At 36.7% G+C, this 15,473-nt stretch overlaps 1 protein-coding gene across 1 annotated transcript in view; it reads right to left on the bottom strand.

The window, feature by feature from the left end:
• CERK (ceramide kinase) overlaps nt 1-9,611 on the bottom strand; it is a gene marked incomplete at its 5' end in the record, with an annotated part of 32,538 nt that extends 22,927 nt beyond the window's left edge. The window contains 5 exons of the mRNA XM_010580855.1: nt 1,017-1,162; nt 4,983-5,046; nt 5,579-5,704; nt 7,695-7,817; nt 9,479-9,611. Coding sequence (XP_010579157.1) covers nt 1,017-1,162; nt 4,983-5,046; nt 5,579-5,704; nt 7,695-7,817; nt 9,479-9,611 — 592 coding nt within the window. The remainder of the gene's footprint in view (nt 1-1,016; nt 1,163-4,982; nt 5,047-5,578; nt 5,705-7,694; nt 7,818-9,478) is intronic.
• Between the last annotated feature and the right edge of the window lie 5,862 nt (nt 9,612-15,473).

The following is a 15,473-nucleotide window of genomic DNA, read 5'->3' as shown; positions in this document are numbered from 1 at the left end:
AATTAGTCACCTAAAGTCTGAGGGTACAAATATATCACTTGATGTATTTTTACAACCTGTGCTAAATTTTCTCATAAAGTCTGTGTCTTAGTTCTAGTCAGAAGCTCATAATGTTTATTTCATATCCCACTTCTTTAATTCAAATCTCAAGCATCTGGCAAGAAAAAAAGAACAGCATAGAAAAGCCACTGAACTGTCAATTTGTCTTTCCAGAGTCCTCGAAATTGCAGATGCTATTAAAGTGTTGCAACACTGAATCCAGTCCTGGAAGAGAGAGTCATCTTGTAAGTCCACTTTTGAAGAAATCTTGGGGACCAATTGGGCAGGTTGAGGTAAAACCTGGGACACTAGACCCAAAGAGTGCCTATGGCCAATAAAAAAAGTAAGTTTATCACCAAAAACCTGAATTCCAAGCATGAATTCTCTCAAATGCCTCTATGACAGTAGTCAGGATTGCCTGAAAAGGTGGCTGACACTGAGAACTGGGAAAATATAGCACCTCTAAAAAAGGGGCAGAAACTGCAACTTGGTCTGGAACCTGAGGACTGTTCCTCACCAGTATTTGCCTTATGCTTTCTGTGATGACAGCTGGGGGGGGCGGGGGAGAAGAAAGCTCAGCTTTTGTTTGGAGTTTGCCAGACCAGTGGGAGCCTCTCATTACATTTGGAAGTGGAAAAATATTTATCAGGTAAGTCTCTGTTCAGTAAATTTCACTCATTAATGTGTTCAGATGGGCAAAGGTATTACTGTCAACATCTTATCTTGTATTAACACACAATAAGCCACGAAAGAAAGTAATTAAATTCTAAAGTTGCACATTAAGATTTGATTTCCTTTACAAAGTACCCTTCCACATAAAAGTGCATGTGATGAATGATCTGGGATAAAAACAGCTTTAGGTGTCTTTACAGAATGTCATTGCTCATATATTGCACTTAGGCCTAAATTCAAGAAGTTATGAATAAGAAGGAATTTCAAGAATGAATAAAGTAAACTGAAAGTTAACCCTTTCTTACCAGCAGGAATTATGCCAATCCTTATATTGCACTGGACTAACGGTGCTTTGGGATTATTTTGGTCTATGCCAGAGTCCTTCTGCATTCTTCCAATGAGACCATGCATCACTTCACTGAACATGCCGTCCCCACCAACACAAACAACACTGCCAGGAAACACAAATTAGAATGCACACTAACAGTCAATAAACAACACGGCAAGTGTTCTACTTAGGGCATGCACTGGGCACATCAAAAATAGTTGTTCTATTCTCCTTCTCCATTTTTACAGAATACGGTAGGCCACAGTCAACTTGGCAATTAACAAAAAGCAGGAAAAAAAATTCAAGCTACACAACTGCGAATACACCTAGACATATCTGTAATGTTAGAAAAAAAATGTTGGAATGCAACCTAAAAAAAAACTTTATCTGTATTGCTGTGTGCAGACAGACAAATATCAGTGGAAATTCACTATACAAGGAAAACAATGAACAGGACTGTACATACAGCTTTCCAAGTAAACAAAATGGAACTAGGGTACCTTTACTAAAAAGGGAAAAGTAAGTTAATATTTGTGGCTTCAGGCAGAAGTATATTTTACACTATTGATTTAACAGGGATATACATCATATGAAAGTCAAAACACAGAAAAGTGCATGCTTGCATGCTCTTTTGAACATGCTGAGAGCCCATCAAACAGACAAAAGTCATGTATATCTACATAACCATTCATAATGAAACAGTTCTAAATGTTACCAGATGCAAAACTTTGTTTTGCAAACTTAATTCAGGTCAGAGCTGGTGCAGCAGCTACACAGATCCTCAATATGTTAAAGCTCAGCAGAGAGTCCACAGCCAAGCAAATACTAGGAAGTAAAAGACTATTTTACAGTAGTATACATTTCATGCACAACAATCAAATGCACACCCTGAACTCTAAAAAACATTCTTCAACTGAAAAACTAATTCAAATACACTTTAAAGGGACACATGATGAATCCAAAGTTATGCACGTAGTCCCCAGCATACATATTTAGGAATGTTTATTGTTATCTACAGCAATCATTTCCAATGTATAAACTAATACTTACTCTTCCACATAGTCAGCAACAAGTATTGCAGAGTGAGCACTTATTTCAAAGGACAAGTTAGTTTATTTAAATTTTAAGTACTGATGATTTAAATTTACTTATTATTGTATTGTCAGCAGAAGGAGAGCTTGAAAAAACCCAGTCAATTTTTCATGAATGGAGAGGACAGTCTTAAAAATATACGCTGTCCAACTCTAAGTCAAGACCCTAGAGACTGGGAGAGAAGGGAGAAAAGGATGTTTGTTTTTCATTTTTGTAATTAATTTCTCTTACAGCTTAACTACATTATACCTCTACTGTAGCCCATCTCATCTTTCTCTGCAGACTCTAAGAAAGAGGTTAAGTGGACAAAAATTTCCATGTCAGTTCAAGGCCAATGTTGTCTCAGTAGTCTTTTTATAACAGTACCATATCCAGGCTCAGAGATGAGTAATATGAATGTCTATACCTATCAAGGGTAAATATTGATAGATAAAGAAGTTCACATACACAGTATTAGCATGACCAAATTCATTGCAAACGTCACATGAAACGTGCGAGTCACAGATGTGTGCGAATCACCTGTGTGAAGGCCCCTAGTGAAGAACTACTGTAAGGGAGATCTTAGAGTAAATTCTTACTTTTGGGGTTTATTTTTCTAATGGACTAGCATTTCACTTTTTAGACAGATGACAACGGTAAACTACATATGCTAAAGGACTTCAGGACAACCAAGTCTACAAGACAAATGTTTAGAAGGGACCGTAGTTCTTTTAAATTTCAACCATTCTGTGAACTAATTCAAGAACTAGGAAAAAAACAACCTGAAGCAGTTTTACAAAGGCTTGTGCAACAGGCATATGGGTAAGGAAGCACAGCGATTCATACATGTCAGACTTACTCAAAACATGGTCATTACCTGCACAGTATTACAGCATGCTCTAGTTGTTCTGCACAGTGATGTACAAAAACCTGCTACATTGTAACTGAATGAATATTTTAAGTAACTGTCTTTAAAGAGAAGCTGTTCTGACACTGAGCTACTAGATAAGTAGACTCACCATAAGAAATTCTTGTAAGGGAAAGTGGGAAGAACAAACAGGCAACACAGACAAGAGGTTTAAATAAGCTGTCTTAAGTAAATACACTTGGAAAGCAGTGAAGTGGTTATCATTAAGAATCCTGTATCTAGTTCCAAAATTACAGGCATGGCTTTGCCTATAGGGAAAAGGGAATCTGGAGATTAAATGAAGAAGCTCATCACTGAATGAAGGGAAAGCCATTTATCAGAACCCATCTAAGAGGACAGGTGAACAACAATTAGTTGTAGGAATCCAAAGAAGCTTATCCTGTATGTGAGAAGAGTCAATCAAACTTGAAGAAACACATGCATTTATGTGGTGCAACCATTGTTAAAATCTTCCATATAAGCACATGATCTGTTATTTGAGAAGCAGTATTAATACAAGAACTCCTTTCTAACATCACTGTTCACCACAGAAACAGACTTGTACGTGATGGACAAAAATCAGGCTTGGAAAGACAGGTTGCAGTTCCCAAGCTAACTGCCACTAAGGACTGGCCTGGGAATAGAAGAATCATGAGATTCTAAAAAGATGCAGTTCTCTAGCTTATTTTTTAGCTCAGTCATGTTAGAGAGAGAAAACAAAAAAATGCCACCACAGAAAAAAAAAAGATTCTTCAATAAGAGACTGTTTGAATCTGTCAAAAACACTTCAGGTACCACTACAATTGGTCACTGTCACTTGTTGTAAAAACCAATTTGCTAGGAGTGGACATGGGCTCACTTGCTTCCCTTTTCTGTTCTGTATTACAATTTCACCAACCATCAGTATTATCTATTTCAAATCACTTAAGTCAAATAAAAGGAAAAATCTTAACTAACTAGGTTTTTCTAAGATGCTGGTTTCCCTTCCTTGCAATTCTGCATAATTAAGAAAAATTCCAGTATAGTCAAATGGCTTAAAGTCAACTCATTTTAAAGCAGGTGAAGTCCAGGAACTCAACCTGTGAATGTAGTTTCTTACTACCACTATTTGTCAACATCACACCCTCACTCGATTTATACAATGCACATAGAGCTGCTCTCCTAGCAAAAGTATTCTGAAAAGATAGAAAGTGTTTTATTTTTGCAACTTACCAGTCCAAATGTACATGTCAACAAGCACAACAAGATACTATTTTAAAATACTGTAGTTATGAGAGTTTATCTGCATAGGTTCTGCATATATTTTCATGATTTTCCAGTCATGTAACTTGTTTCATGTCATGAACCGGAAACTGGAATGACTAGCTTATTTATTAAAATACTCTGCTTCTACAGCAGATTTAACAATGGAATAGCAATTTCACCATTCAGGCCATCTTTTGAAACAGTAATTCCACAACAGAACAAACACAAATAAACCCAGATGATGCAGCCATTATTTGAACAATCCTACCTAGCAAGAGGAGCTATCTGAAATGTTTCTAAACATTTCGTGGTTTTTACACACAGGCTGAATACTACTGATGCAGTGTTTTGGACTCATGTATAAGTCAAGATTACCTATACCACAAAAGACTTCAAGGTAGCTTCCGAGCTATCACAGAATGCTCAACTTCTGGACAAGCAGAATTAACCTTACATTCTGCTTTTGAACACAAATCTCATGCATACGTTGTTATACTACACTTGAATACATTGTGTGTTGAAGAGGTTTACTGAAACAGTTTAGTTTTCCTTTGATACTCCTAAATGTGGATCTCCTATGGAAAGGAATATGCCCCTGAACTTTCAGCTGTTGCAATAAACATAGGCAATGAAGGCTACTATTTTAGAGACAAGAACAGACAGATTACACAATGTATCAGCTTGGGGAGAAAAAAAAAAAAGGGAAGTGAAGTTACTTACCCATCATATTTATTAATATTAACTTCAAATAAATTGTCCTTAGCATGGTTAGCATGTTCAGTTACTATGAAGAAATAAACATATTAAAAATTACTATTATAAAAATACTATTATAAAATGGTGTATAACATACAATTGTAAAAATATTATTATTAATTCATTAATAACCATGATTCTATTACCAATGTGACCATAAAACAGCCTGCCCATAAAATGTGTTTCAAAAGATTTTATGCCAAGGGAAGAATTGAAGGAGACATGCAACGCAGTGTATATGGAAAAATATGTCACTAAAAAATTTTGCAAATGAACAATTGGTTTTAAGAGTAAAACTGAAAAAGAGAAGAAAGGCAGTATCTTATAAATGAAGAGCTCAAAGAGCTCAAAAGTACCAGAGATTTTAGTTTAGTAAGCAGAAAATTGATGTAAGGTCACCATCTATCTGGCTACCTATGCTTTATTTAGAAAACATTCCCTCTCTACTACTTCATTTCATTTCCTTATTAAGAAAAGGTAAGAAAGAACTTAAGGTACTCAGAAATGTTTGAAAGAGTTCATATTGTGTTTATTAAGAAATTAAAACATTCATTACTCACTAACAACATCAGTGGAGATAGAAGCCAGACTGAAGAGTGGAGCAACTTTCTGTTCATAAATCCTCTTCCCTTGTCGCCTTCCTCCATATGGATTAATATACACAAGCAACTGCTTTGGTCTAGACTCTGCAGTAAGGAAAAACATTATAGTATACTGCTTTTGTACACAAAACAAAAATTCAACAAAAATAAACCTGTAAACATCAAAGTGAACACAGCATACAAGCCTTTTCTAACTCTTTATTAACTCTTATAACTCTATAACTCTTTATCAAAGAGCTATATAAACCTGCTTCATTTATCCTCTTTATTATACTGAGGATACCAACAGTATTGAACAAATCAGTAGTAAGACAGCAGGTGAAATTCAGCGTCATTTCATCTGACTCCATGTCTCACATTCTTATGCGTATTATTCTTGCAGTATGTTCCCACTAAATTACATTAGTATCACAGGCATACAAGACAAAAGACAAACCAAGGGCAGCAATAGGAAAGGCACTTGTGAGTGAAGTATACATAGAAATACTTTTACGTTAATTTACTTAAATACCGTTCTTGCTATGGTAACATAGTTAAAATGCATTTCCTTTCTGTGATAAGGACACAATAAGAATACCTCACAAAACTACATGCTGCACAGCAAGTGCTTGCCCTATAGTGTAACCTCCTCCCCCCAGAAAACACCATTGATATTACTACATCAAGTTTATTCAAATAGTTATGTATTTACATTGGTGGTGGCAATGAAAACAATTACTACACCTCTGTACTAACAGATACACAAAACACTAATGCTTGCTGCACCTAGAAAGCCTTCCTTTTTTGTATAGGACACAAAGACCTGTTGTAACATTTGCACTTCCTCAGATGGCATTCTAAATTATTATTTTAAAAGGAAAGAATAAACAGTTATTAGATCAGCACACTTGCATAATAAATGCACCCAAGCTAACTGTTTGAATGGTTTAAAGCTGCCACACACCTAAAGTGCCATTCACGCTCTCTGAGAACCTGTTACCTTTTCAGAAATAGTTTGTTACCAATAGAATGAACACCTGCACCCAGAGATGACTGCCCAGTCCACATCTGTCACAAGTGTACTGAGTGGGTGCACAAACCCCATTTTTTGAAATATTTTATTGGAAGCCAGATACTTCATGTAATGTATACAAAACAAAAACATTAGTAAGATGCATGCTTCCAATGCCTGCTGTTCAGAAGAACACATTTTGTTAAATATCCGTTTTTATTCTGTGAGCCGTAAGTACTTGCTTAAGTCACATTGTTGGTGGACTTCCATCCAGTCCCTTTTCTGGGGCTGTCTCAGATGGACCTCAGACCTTGGCTGTAGATAGTTCATCTCCAGTCCTGCCTCCAGCTCCAGCTCCTGCTGCTCCTGCCTGGCTCAGGAGCCCCATCCCTGCTCTGCCCACCCTGCCCAGATACAGTGGGACTGCAGCCTCATCAGTGAGGGCACTGCCTTGTGTTATGGTCATCCTTGACCTCCCTTTTGTCATAGAGTTGCTCTGCTCCTGCCACTCCCTGACATCTATCAAGGTATCTCAAGAATAACTCCTGCAAAACTACTTTTAGCCTTCCAAGAAGTAGATGTCCAAGAGTCCCAGAAATGATTAATGGGAACTCTTACTACATAAGGCACATCGTTGATGAGAGAGACTGGAAAGGCGAGACAGACACACAAAAAGCCACCCATAAATCTTACAATTGCTACAATTCTTGTTCTTAGATCTCTAGAGGAGATCAAATCTCTGAGCTTACATCTGCCCTTTACTTTCTCCAAAGCTACAGTCATTTAAAGCCTCTGGTAAGCTTCTAATTAGTGTCCCTATTTTATGAAAATAATTTACATCTGGGCAAAATTATAAGACACCTACAGTCCTGACTGATTAGAGTAAAACACTCACTAAAATTTAGCAAGTGAGACACAAAACTAGCGATAAGAAGAATGAGACACTTCATCTCTCAGCTCCCTCAGCTTTTAAGCATAAGCTGCTCTTAAGAGTTCATAAAAGCAGATATATTGAAATAGTATTAACTGATACACAGGCCTGTAAAATGATGCTGCAAATGTTAGTAGTTTAGTCAAACTTACTCTGCATTTCAAGTAATTCTTTCAGCGCCTGTATCCACTGATTACACAAGTGCTCATCAACACACCAAAACGTCACATCACTGCACCGCCAGCGGTGATTTCGAGCTTTCTTCACGTAATAAACTATTTAAATTAAAAAAAAAAAAAAAAGAAGAAAAAAGAAGAGGCACAATGAGACAGTTCTGTGAAATGACAAATGCAGTTTAGAGAAATCTCCAAAATATCTGCCTTTGGAAAAAAGTGGTAATTAACCCCCACTACACATTTCTGCAAATGACAGATTTCAGAGTGTGAATAGGACATTTGTAAAAAGTCAAAAAAAAACATAAAAGAAAACACTTGCTCTAGGCAATTACCTTATAGCAGATACCAAAACATAAACTTCTTTTTAAACCAAATACAATTCATTTTCCATAAACTGATTATAGACATAGAAAAGTTCACTGAGCTTATATATTATTTTATACATATGGAAGTCTGCAACGTCTAAATAATATAAAATGCCATAAACTTAATAGGATAAGCCAAACTCTCACATCAGCTCCCATGTAACCAACAGGGTGAATTTAATTTCATAAAGCTGAAATTTGAGAAAAAAGATTTAGAGTTTTCTTGTGCATTAAGAACTAGGCTGGTGAGACAGGAAGCACCCTTACCTTTCCATCTAAAGTATCACCAATCATTGTTACTGAATGACTAAATGTGAGGAAAGTACTCTGCAATATAAAGTTTTGGCATGGGAGCAATCACATTTGCCCCAGCTTTGCAGCACAGAATTCACCACTCTTTCCCCAAAACAAACAGAAATTTATTTCTAGCACTTTGTTTTAAGAATACAGTCAATAATACAAAGAACCTTTACATGCATACTATTGCAATCTGATGGTTAGGGATAATTTTAAAATCCCCAAACATTTAGGTCTCATTTTTCCAGCCTCTCTCAATTTTCTGTCAAGTAGTAGAAAGCAAGTGTCCTGCTGCAGAGTCATTCAGCAGCAGAAACATAAGACATTAGTTAGGACTTCCTTCATTAAATAACTAAACACAGCACGTGTTCTTAAAGGTACGGCTTTATTTTCCAAGGACAAGCACCTGTTGGAGCGAGTCCAGAGGAGGGCCACAAAGATGATCAGAGGGCTGGAGCACCTCTCCTATGAAGACAGGCTGAGAGAGTTGGGGTTGTTCAGCCTGGAGAAGAGAAGGCTCCAGGCAGACCTTCTAGCAGCCTTCCAGTACCTAAAGGGGACCTACAAGAAAGCTGGAGAGGGACTTTTTACAAGGGCCTATAGTGATAGGACAAGGGGTAACAGTTTTAAACTGAAAGAGGATGGATTTGGGGTTAGATGCAAGGAAGAAGTTCTTTACTGTGAGGCTGGTGAGGCGCTGGCACAGGTTGCCCAGAGAGGCTGTGGATGCCCCATCCCTGGAATTGTTCAAGGCCAGGTTGGAGCAACCTGGTCCAGTGGAAGGTGTCCCTGCCCATGGCAGCAGGGCTGGAACTATATGACCTTAAGGTCCCTTCCAACCCAAACCATTCTGTGATTCCAAAATAAAGATCTTTAAATGTAAACTGGCAGTTTTTTGGTGGGGGTTGGTCTGTTTGGTTTTGTGGTTTTTTTGGTTGGTGGTTTACTGGTTGGGTTTTTTGGGGCAGGGGGTGGGGCTTGGTTTTTTCAACACATCATTTCTGGTAAAAAAAATTCTGAAGATTCCTTTTGAGTCTGCCCTAAAGTAGCTCCAACAAAGTACTTAGCACGAGTATCCTGACACTGTATTTGCCTTACCTGTGAAAGCATGTGGCTTTGCCATTTTTTGCCATTTGCCAATATTACGCTGTTTCTTGTTAAATTCAGTTTCTTCTACAGCAATGATCTCAGAGGTTGGTACAAAACAGTTTTCTGTATGAACACAAGATCTTACACATTAATAGCTTACAAGAGCACTGGAATGATTATTTCTACACACAATATGATATAGATATACAATTAGTGTAGCTGCTCAATAAGCACAACCAAGAGCATAAGTAGAAATCTGCTAAATATTTTCAATCTGCTTTTACTTTTAGTCAAAGCACATAATCCATAACCACCTATAAACTATCCCAAATAGTATTTTAAATGTCTATGACTTCTCAAAAAATTAGGTATTCTGAGTATAAAAACAGTTTTGCATGAAGCCAAAATCCAGCAACATTCATTTCAGATTAATGAAATTGCCTCTTCAATGACATCTAGTCCAGATATTTGACAGTGAATAGCACAAGCTATTTCAAAGAATGTGCAACTAAATTTAGTGCAGAGAGACTACAGAGGCTATTTATTATTCTCAAGTAAGTAGTTGGCTTACAAAAGAAGGGCATTCATATGAATTCTTAAGACTTTAAATCCCTCTAAGCTTTTAAACTTCAGGATCTCCTAAGAAGCAAATTCTAGATGTTATGTTTATGTACTGCTAAATGTAATTCCCTTGTATCAACTTCAAAACAGTTGTTTTTCAGAACTAAAGGCCTCTTGCTCTTACACTATAAAGGAATTCCTCCACCCTCACTCTTTTTGTCTCTTATAGTCCCTCAACACCTTCTCAGTCGTCTTAACTTGTGTCGAATTGAGGATTTTGTCTCATTTTCATTACCGATTTCAAAATTTCTCTACTTTTACCTTATCTCAAAAAAAAAGTGGAATTGAAAAGGCATGCTTTCTATTTATGTACAAGCAAGTGCTCTGTGTATATATACACACATAAAAACATCTAATTACATAAGATTATATAATCTCATATAACAACAAGTGTAATATACTTGTTTCTCTCATATATAGATAGATAAATATATATAGAGAGAGGAATAAAGAGATATTAAACACATAAAATACAAACACTAATACTGTTGTTACTGGGTTTTATCTTACATTTCATCTTCCTCACTATTTTGCAGAAGTACCATGGTGGTGACGAGGAATGTAAAATAAGCAAAAAATTTTCCTGAGCTCTTAACAGTGGAGACTACAATGCATTTGCCACTAGTTCAATTTTATTTTATTTTTTCCTGTCCTATTTATTTGTTTCACCCAACAGAGTTGTTACCTGTTGTCATGTCTATTGATGTGTCGTGGACTACACACGCAATTTTTTTTTTTCCTTTAGAGGTGTTTTAGTATTTGACTTATCTTCCTTTAGGGATTTTATCTTCCCAGAGGTTTTTAGCTTGATTCCAAAGAAACGTAGCCTCCAAACTTTATAGTGAGGTCTTTCAGGAATCTGGCTGTATTTGAATGTTTTAACTACTTACGAAACAAATTGCAGCTTATAATAATTGCATTTACTATATTTAAAACACAATGGGGAAATGTAGCAGTCACAGAATGTCTTTATAAAGATCTAAGAGCAGAAATGAACTCACTAAAAACACTTTACTTGTACACAGATATAGACACCATACATATACACATTTATGATGACACCAAGTATTTAATATTGGATAGTAACAGTTAGTTGGTATTTCTAACATTCAGAGAAAAGATCTGCTATAGGATCTCAATATGATTATACACCTATCCATTTATCCAAGGGAAAAAAAAATACAGAACAGAGATGGAACAATAAAATAAGGGAAGGGAGCATGTTCTTTAAGCTTTCTTCGCAGAACTGCTTTTAGCTTTCATTTTTCTACTGGCTATGCCACCTATCCATATGTCAGAATATGAAAGAAGGCTTGTTGCATTTATAAAGATTGCACTTAAGTGGTAACTCATTTTGTTGTTGCTCACAGATATGCTCCAAAACTGACAAACTACATTCAGATCAGAATTTAAATTACAATACTCTAATGAACATTTTGGGAAATAGTTCTACATACTGGATACTTATTAGCATGTACGCTAGGAGTAGCTACAGAGGTCATTCTTTTATTAGGCATTTTCTATATAATAGAGAAAGCTGTCCAACTGTACAGATAGCAAATAGATTAAAAAAATTCCAAATCTGCATCACTGAAAGCATTTCTTTGGAGTATATATTTTAGCACATATTACACAGCTTATAATAACAGCCTTAGACCTTGAAATCACTTCCACTAATCTCTCCTAATTCTTCAAATGTGTTCTCCCTCTGACAGTGGCATGACTGAAAGTTCTGCTTTTCCAGTAAATCTCTTCACAGAGGCGGCAAAAAAGCAAAGAGTAAATGTTTTAGTTAGACACATACATTTTTCCATCTTAAGCCACAAGAGTTACATATCTGAAAAAAACCAGACTCCTAAAAAACCCCACAAAACCCCCCCACCAAAAAAAAAAAAAAAAAAAAAAAGCAAAAGCAAAGAACAGAGTGATCCCACCTTCCCTCTGTAAATCTTTGGGTTTCATAAAAGTCTGAGAAGTTTCTGTTCTATGAATACCACCTATGCCGATTGTGGCCCTCAGTACTACTTGGCACTGTACAGGCATCAAGCAACTCCACTGCCCTGATAGTATACTCCAATCTTAAGGCAGTCAAAACCACACACTACCTAATACAGTAATTGCAGAGGGCCAGAAAGATGCAAAGCTGTCTCAAATACAAACATGTTATTCAGAACATTCCCTACAGCTTATGAAAACAAATCTGAAAGCAGTGGCATTTGTGTTTGAATAGAGCTCAAGAATTTCCATCAGTCCAAATATGACTCTCACTATTTGACTTAGTGTTATACTGTTTAATCAGAAAGCAAATCAACTACTTAGTCCCACCCTCGCCCCTTTTTCCCAGAAGGGAGAAGTTTCCAATGTGAAGAAATCAAATAGAGACCTTCAATACAAGCAGCGCAATCCTGCTCCTATAAAAACAATGCCCTAATCTACCATTTAATCACCAAAACCCACCCTTTACATAAAAATAAGTAGGTCTATCCCACCCTCTTTTGAGAGGTCAACAAGGTTCGCATGTGTACTAATTATAGTCCTTTCCCACACCTACTTTTGTAGCATTTACAAGCATTTTTTGTAGCATTTTGTAGCATGAGCCATTTCTTTCACTGATTTAGCATAAAGGTGTTCACTCATAAAGGCCTTCACCTTTATGAATATCTCCCAAAACATGGAAAATCTTATTGCCATATTAACAACAACAAAAAATTGATACTTACACCAGCACTACTAGATCAACATTAATGAAAAAGTTGAACTATGGGCTCAGACCATACCAAAGAATTTCACTTGGCTCTGTACAATACACTCAACCAAGTAGCACACAACAGTTCCTAGACAAAATTCCAAGCAAAATACTGTGACTTCTTCAACATACACATCTAGATTCAAGAGACTGAATTTCGAGTTCAGAAATACTGAAGTACATATCAATTTTCTTAAGCTTACTCTCAAAGATCTTCACACATTTATGTTTTCACGTCTCACCTTGTTCAATGCCTAGCATACATGACACACTGAAGACAATGAGTTCTCCATCCAGAGCAGCTGGATGGAGGGGCATGGCAAAAAAAACCCCAAACAACACAAAACGGACAGGTGACAGTCTTCCCAGCACACTGGCTGTGTTATTCATCACTCATTCTGGGTCACAGTGCTCTTAGGCTTAACAGATACTCTTCTTGACAAATCAGCAAAATACTGCATTAGATGCATACTACTTTTCCCCACATTAAGCCAGTGGGTGAAAAAACCCCAAACAAGGTAAGCACATGAACAGTGGGCTTTCTCTGCAAAAAAATGCAGCTGGCAGCTGTTAAAGTGTGTTCCTCTGTGTTAAGAAAGGCTTTTTGGTGCATCATCACTGTCTGCCACTCCCACACAACACTTCCTGAGTTTATAAGCAAACTCAGTCAGAACCTCAGTCAAGATTTGTTCATTCATCACTGCCAGCTACGTATCTTACAGGCCAAATTCCTCCCTCAGAAATGTGTTAGCTCAAAGCAACACAGACATGTGCAAAAGCATAAACACGCCACTGATCACAGCATTAGGTTTATTCTTAAAATTCAGCTCAGGCCCACAGATGCAGTGGCATTCAAAATTAATTTAAATTATTAGTATGCTGTTGTGACTTAAAAATAGTAACAGCTAAAAAGCTGGGGTGCAGATTTAAAGTAAGTTTTCAAAGTGACTGAAAAAAAATTTACTGTTACAGACCACACGAACGGTAAGTTATCTTGGCCTAAGTTTAAGCTTTGCCTTCACCTAAGAGCAAGAAAACAAGAATGTTTTCCATCAGAAGGCACACTGCATTATATTGATCATGCACTACAGAAAGCTGTGTCTGATAAAGACCGGAATAAGAGAAAATGATGGATAGGGATATAGAGCAGAGTTACAGGCAATTCACATCCTGGGGGAAGGGTAAGAAAAAAGGTACCATGACTAAATGATGTAATTCAAAATTGTGGAAGAGTCACAGAAACATCTGAAGGCAAGAAATAAGATGCACTTCCTTCACCTTAAGGGAAAAAACCCAAACACCGAAGAGCTGTATGCTTAAAAACATGTATTATTTAATGTAGCATGCATCTACATTTGAATAATGTATCTTCCAAGATGACACATTCTAAAGAAGCAATGCCTTCTAGAGCTATTATTCCCCACATCCTACTGGTTCAATGTGGATGCTGGAAGTGGAAACTGCCTAGAGAAAAAACACAGTTCAGATTTCTGCACGTGCCCATTGCCAGTTGGTAACAACTGATGAAAAATGACCTTGACTAAGGATATGCCAACACATTACAGGTGCTGGACAGATCTTGTTTCCAAGCAGGCCCACCTCTGCTGTCTTGGTACTGTGTTTATCAAACTGACCATTCTTTAGAATCCACAACTTGAGAATGGCATCAGTCTTGTGAACACTAGTACTGAGGCTTCCTTAAGTGGTTGTTTTGAGGGGAAAGCTGGAAAAGACACACTGAGGGAGGAGAATTCTGAAGGAAGAAATAGAAGGGTTGAAAGAAAGTGCATACAGTCAGTGAAGGCATACAATTCTGTGCCTAGTTTGATCATCCCCTTCATGCTCATGCTTTACAAATAAAAAACCCAGAAAAATGACAAGAGAATCTCATTCTGCATTTGTAATGCCTTAGGGCCAGGCACAATACCATCTTAGCCAATACCTCTAAATTACCTGTAAGTACATATGTACAATATATAATCTGCTATGAAATTTGGTACACAAAGTTTTATCATGTGTTGTGTAAGAAAAACCCGATTGTGCCATCAACATGAGAATATAATAAAACAATTGATCTGCCCAGCTTTGCATACATTACTTATGATTAACAACTAAATCTCATGGAGAAACGTTTCAAGGTTGAAAAATAATGTTCTTCAGAACATTTGAACATGAAGGCACACCTAGGATAAAAGGTGCATGGCTAAAAGTAACAGAGAAACACATGAAAAATTTCAGGTAAAACTTTTCCCTCTAAGTTCAAAGAAGTCTAACCAACCAAAGAATAGGAAAGGGGAACCTCATTACACTGAGGACAGAACTTGAAAATATAATGCTGTTAAACAAGGTCTAACAGTAGGAAAGGAAGGTAAACAGTATTTAGGATTTAAGGTTTTGAAAACATACCATAACTTGAACAAACATTTGATGTTATTGTTATTGTTGGTATCTTCTCAATGATAGCATTAAAAATAATTCTCCTGAATTAATACTTCTTTCTTCACAAAATGCATTTTGACAGAATGGGTTTAAATATATATTAATATCATTGTACAAACATGAGAAAACACAAGAATCTCCTCATATTCTGTAAAACTATATTTTCCTAGACAGTAGGACAAAGTCTCTGTTGTTGCC

The sequence above is a fragment of the Haliaeetus leucocephalus genome, unplaced genomic scaffold (genome assembly GCF_000737465.1).
Source record: "Haliaeetus leucocephalus isolate CR32 unplaced genomic scaffold, Haliaeetus_leucocephalus-4.0 Scaffold751, whole genome shotgun sequence".
NCBI lineage: Eukaryota > Metazoa > Chordata > Aves > Accipitriformes > Accipitridae > Haliaeetus > Haliaeetus leucocephalus.
This window is presented reverse-complemented; position numbering and strand designations above follow the sequence as displayed.